Here is a 9,474-nt window from a genome sequence, read left to right on the forward strand (position 1 = left end):
ATCCTGCACGATCAGCACTCTCCTCCACCACGGGCGGACAGGCTCATTTGCACATTTTGAACAAATCAGCCCCTGATGTATTCACAATTCTCAATCGAATCTCAAAACAAAGTATTTTATCAAATAAATCCCAAGCAGTTTTTCAAATAATTTTTTATATCAAAATATATACTAATAATTTTTTTTTATTTTTTAAAAATTATTTTTAATATCAGTACATCAAAACAATTCAAAACATATAAATTATATTAAATTTTAATAAAAAAATAAAAAATAAATTATCTCTCAATTTTTTTCTTTTCTCAATCAGTTTTTTTTTCTCCCAACACTGAACTTTTTTATATTATGAGATATGAAAGTTTGTTAGAAGGAGAATATTAGCAAACTTGGGACCCAGTTGATGCTGCAATGACGATTGCAATGACGATAAAGGTAAATGACTTGCACTGGCTGATGGGTGTGGAATTTTCCAGGAAAGTAGCAAATAGTAGAAACGATTATATTTTATTGACTGACTTCTCGTCTTTATAATCCTCACAGTGCCTTGCTATTTATTGTACTGCAGGAACCTGCAAATCCTTATTTGCTTTTGAGATGCATGATGAATGTTTCAAACAAGAAGTGGAAAGGTTCAACCAGTAGAGAAAAGCTCTTATCATGAAGGGTGTCGGTCTTTCTGGGTGGAAGTGGGATCTCGCTGATATGGCAAAAGGGTATAGCTTTTTTTTGGTTCTAAGATGATTAATTAGATCTGCTCTTATACATCAATAATGAATAATTTTCCTTTTCGATCCAAGCATGATATAGTCCCACTTGACAGTAAATGATTGGTGTTGAATTATACTTTTGATACTGAAAATCTTGTTTGAGCATGTTCAAATTGATGATTTGCTTTTGTGTATGCATAGGGACGAATCAAAGTTTATCGAAGATGTGTTGAATAAATTGGATTGCAAATGCTTTCATGTTTCCAAGCACATGATAGGTGTTGATTCCGGTTTGTTACTAGAAATTGCTACGAAAGATGTTTACGTTGTGGGCATATATGGAATGGAAGGAGTGGGCAAGACACCTAAAACAGAGTCTGTATTTAACAGACTTTGTTAAATATTACAGGGAAGTTGCTTTCTTTGAAATGTTAAAGAAATCTCAAAACAATGGGAAGTTATGGTTCAATTACATGAATCACTTCTAAAACCAAATATTCTAAGGATCAAAAGAGTTGAAAGAGAAATCAATTTGATCAAAGAACGACTTTGTTGCAAAAAAGTTCTTATTGTTCTTGATGACATGGGCTAATCATAACAATTAGATACATTGGTTGGAGAGCTTGGAGAGCGAAGTTGGTTTGGTACTGGAAGGAGATTAATCATTACAACTAGAGATGAATATTTGCTAAATGAACTTGAACTGGATATGAGGCTGGAAAGTTGGATTGACATGCCTCCAAGAGGAAGCTTTCAAATAGTGTAGTGATCTAGGACTTCCTTTAGCTCTTGAAGTTTTGAGTTCTTATTCGTTCAAAAGAAGCATCCTTGTATGTTAATGTTTAGTGCTATTGAAAAACTTAGTATTTAGAGAAGACTTGGGATAATTTTTGAGACGCTGGGTTATGATAAAGCAAAAGCTATATCATGTTTTTTCTTTGATTCAGACAGAATATGTAATCAAGATACTATATGGCCTTAGTTTCTTTTCAGAAATTGATATTAATTTTCTCGTTGATAGTTCTCTTTTAACTATTAACAAGTCAAATCAATTAGAGATGCATGGTCTGTTGCGAGACATGGGAAGAGAGGTTGTTTGTGAATTGTCACCTAACCATCCTGGAAAACTTGGCAGAATTTGGCTTCCTAGGGATGTGCATGGTGTGCTCAACAATCAGACGGTAAGAATTAAATCCTTATGCCTAGTCCTGTCTTGCACACAAACAATTTTCTGTCTCTTATATCAATTTTTTTATACTTCTGCTATTTTTGAACTGTTTTCAGTAAACTGAAGTTGTGGCGGGTCTCGCACTAGATGTGCATTTTACATCAAAAAGTCTACCTCTAAGCAGGATGAGATATTTAAATTTACTTCTAATTGTTGAAGTAAATCTCACTGGACGATAAATATCTTTCCAAAGAGGTGATATGCCTTTGTTGGCATGAATGCTCTTTGCAATCTTTACCATCCATTTTCAACTGGAGACTAGTAGTTCTTGATATGCAGTACAGCAACATGAAAGAACTCTGTAATGAAATCAAGGTAAGGCATGTCAATGGAAAGGCTGTCTGTTCAGACAAAAACAACACCTGCATTGTTCGTGAGTGCCAAAAACAAAATGAGATTCAGGACAGGGAAGGCATCAGAACTATCTGGCCCAATTTGTTGGATGACTGCAGCAATTTAGCAAATACTTTTAAGAAGACTCTTGTTCAGGTTACCTCTCTCTCTCTTTCTGCATGCACACACGCAGATTAGTACATTGCATATATGATAGGGTCTGAAATTTAGTTCTACATGAAACAGGCTCTGTGCAAGGGTGATGTACCAAGATTGTTTCAGCTATTGTGGAGACGGATCTTCATTATCATTTTATCTTCCAGCAGTTGCAGATGGGGAACTCCAAGCGCTGGTTGTTTGGGTTATTTCTGTAGCCAATGCAGCAAATGAAAGATTATTTCGTGATGCATAAGCTTCTGCTGTTACAAAAAATAATAGCAATGATATTCAATACCTTGAAATGTTGATGTAGCTGCTGTTTGGTAAAATTTTCACCGGCTATTTTTAGGTTTTTTACATACCATTTTGAAGCTGTCTGTGGAAGTAAAGGAAGAGTGATCTAGTAGAAAAGGTGTGGTGTCCATCAAATACCCAAAAAAAAGAGAGAGAGATGGGAAGGACCAGCCCTGGAACTTTGTTACCATATCCAGTAGCTGGAGAGACCGCTTGACCACGTCCGTGACACGGAAAGATTTGGCTAAAACCACATTAGGGAGGGAAAAGCTCTTTCGTTTTTTAGTAGTATGCAGCTAATTATACTTCCGTTTTGTGTCAATAAAGATTTTTCTTGCAGTAAGATGTGAAATAACATGGGATGCAGTACCATAGCCATTGTGCTTGTGAATAACAAAGGGGCTGGAAAATGAAAGAATTTTGTTGGCCAAACATTTTATTTACGGATGAATGAATGGAGGTGGCATTTGTTTTTTGCAAAACATTCCATATATAATCAGAAAAACAGAGGTAAGGACTGGACACTCTACAGACATGAGAGGCTGGGAGCAGCTTCTCATTCACCTAGAAGGAACTGCCACCGCCTCCCTTCAGCCTCACCACTCAATTCTATTCATGTTATAATCAATTATTTCCTATTTCCACATCTTTACAGTATCGAGTATGCTCGGATCACTTCAACGATTGGTGCTCTGCACAACGGGCACTTTCCTCCACCACGGACCAACTCATTTGCACAATTTGAACAAGTGCACATGTGCCCGCACCTGCAATAAGTTTACAAATTGAACAGACTGTTAGTAAACAAACAGCAGCGGGGGAATGAAATCAACAAATCCTAAAATGGTTAGAATGATTTCACAACAAAGAGCTATGATACCTGTACAATAGAGAATCAATATGGCTGTCACAGCAAACACAGCATGTCCCTTTCTTTACATGACCCCATTTAGACCCATCCTCAGATGTCTCAGCACCCGACCCTGCAACATAATGAATCTTTTAAGTTCATAACCAAAGAGAGTAAATGATCAACAATTCACAGAGAAAAATTGAACGTCAGGTAGCCAACAAAAACCTTTTTCACCAGCTGATCTATTCAGAGCAGCAGAGACTTCCTGTCTGACCGAACGTTGTAATTCAAGCTGCATATCCATGCAGGCTTCCAACATCCTCTGCATGTGGGTCATTCCTTGCTGAAGTCTTGCCATGTCTGCTCTCAGATCATTAATCATCTCCCATTCCTGCTCAGTATCAGCATCCACATTCAGATAACAGTTGCAGTCACAGAAATAACACAAGATAGGAAGAATAGAAGAATTGGCAGATTTAGAATGCTACAACTACTGGAAAAATACTACAAAGCTTTTTAGAAAGGAATTACATTCTGTTGAATGTTTTCATAGTATCACATCAGAATGTCCTCAAACTATTTTTAGACCGGCCAAAAGGTTTCTGTCAGTATAATGACCAAATTTGGAAACAGCAGGGAAGGGAAACTAATCTGAGAGCCCTTTCTGTTTTCCGATATATGGCAATGATTCTGTACCTTGAACTCTTAGATCATACAAAATGAAGCCATTTGATTTTCAGAACAAGTCAGAAAGTTGAGTTTTTGTGTGATGCAATCGGACAAAATGTTCCAAGAAATTCAACAAAGAAAACCAAGTTATAATTGTGATGATAAAACATAAAAATTGTCTCAAGGTCTGTAGAGGAGAAGATGACTCACAAGTTCTGATCGATGCATGCTATGACGAGACCAGCTAGTGTGGTGCAAATCCTGGTGCCATAATGGCTGAGGTGGAGGCACTGGTGGAGATGGCAAAACCAGTGAAGGTCTGTTTGTGGCATCACGTTGACCCTCATTGTGTTCATCTCTCTGCTGCTCCTCATCTCGCTCCGGTGATGAGGGAGTTGGCGTTGGCAAGTTTCTGTGCAAATCCCAGTCAATGGGAGAACGACCTTGCCTTTCCACATATGACTGTATTAAATGGTCTAGGCTTTCACGGAAACCACTTCGAAGAAGATTAGACACACTTCTCCTACAGCAGGAAAAACATATTTGTTCAATGATCAAAGTTAATTTCAATGACTTTCAACACATAAAAGGCCTTCAGTAACAAATCAATTACCTGCTCAACAGTTCTCTAAGCTCCATACTATACACATTATCATCATCGGGAGGGTGAAATCTATTGAATCTTCTCATTGGAACAGAACGGTGAGTTCTTAGAGGATCGGAAGGCCCCTCTGTCCAATTTTGAACAGCTTCCCTAGTGCTGTCCCCTCGCCAAAGTTCCTGGGATTCCTGTGGATGACCTTGTTCACCAAGCACATTTCCAGGTGTTTCCCGGGACCATTCATTGACAGAATTCTCTTGCCAATTTACATCCAGAGGTTCCGCGTTACTACCTCTCCATTCATCTAACTGACTGTAGTTTGACCGTCTCCAGTTTCCTCTCTCATCATCGGCAACTTGTTCCTGCCAACCTTCTCCTTGATTAGCAGTTTCTTGCCAATTCATGTTGCCAGCAGCAGGGTTGCTGTCTGAGCTGTTTGTTTGATTAGGCAAATGACGCATATTACTTTCTTGACTCCTAGGTTGTGATTGATCATTCTCATCATGTTGGATGTCCTGAGAAGTGTTTGTTTGAGTCTGATCATTTCTAGTATCATTTATGTTATTATTATGGGTGGTATCAGAATGGCTGCTTACTTGACCACGGACAATACTTTCCAAACTGGAGCGGAACCCTTCCCTGAATGAGAAAAGTCATTTGCCATTAGGATGTCAATTGAAAATCTTTCTTTTTTTTCATTGTTCAAAAACTGCAATAGCAGCAGCAGACATTAATCAAGCACAAATAAGCAATATATGGTAACAAGATCAAATTTTTAAGAGGACACAGCATTGCTCCACAGCAAGAATCCAATGTTCTTTAACCAGAAAAGACAGTCAAATTTCAGAAGGGGTCCGGACAGAGGAAGAAGGAAAAAAATGCCGGTTGATATGGTGTGTTTTCAAAATTATAGATTTTTCAGGATCAGGTTTGAGTCATTTTTTATCAGATAATGTTGTGAGGGCTGAAAATTTTGCATCAGTTACTAAGGGGTATATCCTTAAAACTGTTAATTTTGTTATAGTGGTTTTGAAAGTGATCCAAACTGATATGCATCTTAAGCAATTTATGATAAAATATCAGCAGCACATGTGCACAGTTAGATCATGTTCGAACATTAGAGCTGCAACCTCCACCCTCCTTAACACATGGTACATATTTTGGTTAGGTTAACAATACAAATCAAACTTAAGATGTATTCACACCACATAGATCCATCACTGCCTCCAAATGCATTTCGGATTTTGCTTTCTATTATTCCTGTCTTTTATCCCCCCACCCCAAAAAAAAAAAAAAAACACTCACCCAAACTCAAAAGTCAGTAATGCATTTATGTGTATAAATCCACTGATATATCTCATCTTACCGTTGATATCACCAATATAAATGTGAAAATGTGCCATTTAACGCCCCAAGCAAAACTGGCACTACAATCTAGTTGCTAAACTAAGAAAAATTTCACACTAGATGCAAAATCATTTTTCCCACCATCACATGCATGTGCACAAACAGACAATGAATTTGCCAAACCACCAAATACAAATACCATCCTCTCATCTATGATTAGAAAAACTAGAATTTTTTTGTTGAATAAATTGAATTTGGCAGCATTATAATTCCCATTCTAACACATGAATTTCCTTATCTAGTCAACAATCAACAGTCGAATAACTGCTGGATTACATACAAAAAGACATAAACGACAGAACTGCTCAGGAGAACAAGAAATATTTCGATGGCAAATTTCTCTGAATCACTCTTGTGAGTGAAAGTTGTATTCCATGTGTTTCCTTGATAGGATGATCCTAATATATTTCTTAACAAAATCTGTATCCTCAAGCAAATCATCCTAAAAAACGTGCTGCTTAGAAGGCAGATAAGGTAAATAGTATCCTAGAAAGCACAATTTTTTGCAGTGTTTGTACAATAAGATGAACATTCTCAATAGTATTCTAACGATTTACACAGGAATTGAAAAACAAAATGCATACCTTAAGCCAGAAACAGTGTGTTGCTGCCTTAATTGAACTAGTTCACTAGCAGCCATGGAAGGCGGTCTCTCCTCTTCAACCGGTCTTTCATTTCGCAAGAATCTACCTCTTAGTAATGACTGGAAAATGTTTAAGCATGAGCAATCACAGTAAACGAACTAGAAGAGGGAATTTCCAATCACCATAAGAAAAGTACATATTCAGAATGTTTTTATGATTTGCTTATTAAGGTTCCCCTTGAAACAATTTATTTTAACTGAATTTAATTTAGATCAAGCGTGGCAGCTGTTAGCCTTGAGGAGGGATATTTAGAAATCCCTGTATGTTTAATTAACCATGAAGTTAACATAACCTTACTTTCTATATCTTTACATAGACCATTGAAAGAAAGAAATATATAGTAGCATAGCAAAATGCTGAACTTGTAAACAATGAAATTATTTTAAAACAAGAAGCATTGCAACTTATAGTGATCGTATTGCTGAACATACACAGAACAACAAGTTAGGTTAAATTACTAATAAATGCTACCAAATAAAAAAAATCATTTACAACAAAGAACAGACCTGAATGCGGTTGCGGTGAGCAAAATCCGAGACAGCCCGATGCTCCAATAATCCCTCAAGCTCCCTTTGTCTTTCTCTCTCGATCCTGACAAGCAAGTCAAGAATTGCTTGTCTTCCACGCAACCTCAGCATGTCCCTGCGAATATGCTCTGTTTGCCCTTCATCATGGTCAGCAACCGACCCATCACGTGCTCGTTCAACTTGTGCATTATGACCAGCAGCTTGATCTTCCCTTCGACTCGCACGAGCTCCTCGCTGCTGACTTGCCATCTGCACCCACTCCCTGACAATTCTAACCCTTTCCCTCTCTGTTTCACCAAGCCATTCTGCTCTAGGACTGCCATTCCTTTGGGATAGATTAGATGCATGATCACTAATGCCAGTCTCCATCCATCCCCGAGCAATCTGTCTCACACTCCTCTCAACTTCTCCAATATCAGGAGATTGCTCCCTGCTAGACTCATTATCCCCATGTTCATTCCGTGACCTCGTATGCTCATGTGACCAAGGTCCATAGTCATTTTCACTCTCACTTGCATCCTCCAAACTTCCCTGATTCTCACTCCCGCGACTCTCTGATGCATTTGAAGCTGACATGTTTATATTAGAATCAGCATTCCTTCGCTGCCTCAACCTCTCCCTTCTATTCAACAAATGCTCATCTTCCAACTCCCGCCACATTTGCAAAATCGCAGATGCCTGAGTACTCGGCCTTTCCACTGCCCCTTGCCTTCTTGCAGTAGGCAACTGCGATTCCCTCAGAAACGAGGAATCAAGCATGGAAACAGTGTGCAAACCCGCAAGTGCTATCAACTCCGACTCACGATTACTCCTCTCCATAGTAGTTATCATCTCTTGTGCCTGGCGAGCAGCCCATCTACTCAAAATTCGAGAGTGGCGCCTTCTTGCAGCTGATGACTCAGCCAAATCATCACCCTCGAGATCAGACCTCCGTCTCCTGCGCACAAGCTGATCACCTTCATCATCCTCATCATCGACGATAAGATTAGAACTGCACGAAGCAAATGGCATACAACCATCCAAATGCCCACGCATCAATTCCTCCAACCCCCTCTCAAATTCCGTGCGCGCATCATCTGTTGATTCAGGCTTTTGTTGTAAGAAATCAGTCATCCTCACACAGTCCCTCCACCTACCCCGACACCTCACAACCTCCACTCTCAAAATTCACACCCCCCTTTAAAAAAAAAAATAACCCTTCTTTAAATCCACTAATTACACATTATCCCTTCATTAGACAATCCTAAAACTTATGAAAAAAATAACATCAAACTCTAAAAATCCAAATGCAAACCCTAAATTCTGTCCCAAATTCAAACCAAATATAAATAAAATCTATTCCCTTAATTGAATTCTGATTGTCCCAAATCGATACCACCTGATAACATTTAAAATGTCAAAAAAGAAATCTTTTAAGCAGAAAAAAAAAATAACCAAATTGAGAAAATTAAGGGTTGATATTTTTGACAAAAAAACGTACCTGGTAAGCTATGTCTATAACGTTGTTTTTTCTTAATGTATTGCGTTTGGGTTTTGCTTTGTGGATGTCAGGGAGAAACCAAAACAAAAACAAAAACAAAACAAAAAATGATTTTTTTTTAAGGAAAAGGAAATGTGAAGTGTAAAGAGAGAATTGTTGAAGAAGAGAAGGGAAGAGAGAGATCACAGGAGAGAATTATATCAGAATTTATAATTAGTGTCCATGGAGATTTTTTAGAGAGAGAAAATAAATTAAGAGTGTTTTAGAGGGAGAAAGCTTGGAGAGAGAGGGAGAGAGAGAGAGAGTTTATTTGTTTTTTATTTTCTTTGTTTTGTTTTGTTTTTTATTTTTTTCGCTCGGGAAAGGACCGCGGATCTGAAGGGAGCGGCGGGCTAACGATGATTGACACGTGGGAGATTATGGGTTTTCAATTTTGAGCTGTTTTTTATTCTTATTTTATTTGTCAATTGCCTAATGCCACGTCATAAAATTGGCAAGGGTCTGCACGAGCAACATCTGTCTTTTTTCCCTTATCTAAACAGTAAAACGTTGGATGTTAAAAAAGAAAAGGA

The 9,474-nt window shown here is 38.1% G+C and overlaps 1 protein-coding gene and 1 long non-coding RNA gene across 4 annotated transcripts; one reads left to right on the forward strand and one right to left on the reverse strand.

Moving 5' to 3' along the window:
• Nucleotides 1-462: 462 nt before the first annotated feature.
• On the forward strand, nucleotides 463-2,739 carry LOC133696227 (uncharacterized). The gene is made up of 4 exons (XR_009842640.1): nucleotides 463-713; nucleotides 909-1,888; nucleotides 1,992-2,424; nucleotides 2,515-2,739. It is a non-coding gene; the product is annotated as an uncharacterized LOC133696227 (long non-coding RNA).
• A 392-nt stretch (nucleotides 2,740-3,131) lies between these two features.
• On the reverse strand, nucleotides 3,132-9,218 carry LOC133696226 (uncharacterized). 3 transcript variants are annotated; one of them, XM_062118349.1, is made up of 9 exons: nucleotides 8,903-9,218; nucleotides 7,402-8,800; nucleotides 6,836-6,954; nucleotides 5,441-5,483; nucleotides 4,857-5,359; nucleotides 4,454-4,766; nucleotides 3,800-3,965; nucleotides 3,602-3,704; nucleotides 3,132-3,488 (listed from the first exon to the last, which is right to left on the reverse strand). In XM_062118349.1, the coding sequence occupies exons 2-9, from the start codon at nucleotides 8,533-8,535 to the stop codon at nucleotides 3,371-3,373; spliced, it is 2,499 nt and encodes an 832-aa protein (XP_061974333.1). In that variant the 5' UTR covers nucleotides 8,536-8,800; nucleotides 8,903-9,218; the 3' UTR covers nucleotides 3,132-3,370. The 3 variants fall into 3 exon arrangements, with proteins under 3 accessions (XP_061974333.1, XP_061974331.1, XP_061974330.1); XM_062118347.1 differs by having other exon boundaries at nucleotides 4,857-5,483; nucleotides 7,402-8,498; XM_062118346.1 differs by having other exon boundaries at nucleotides 4,857-5,483.
• Nucleotides 9,219-9,474: the final 256 nt, after the last annotated feature.

Source organism: Populus nigra, chromosome 6, assembly GCF_951802175.1.
Source record: "Populus nigra chromosome 6, ddPopNigr1.1, whole genome shotgun sequence".
Classification (NCBI taxonomy): domain Eukaryota; kingdom Viridiplantae; phylum Streptophyta; class Magnoliopsida; order Malpighiales; family Salicaceae; genus Populus; species Populus nigra.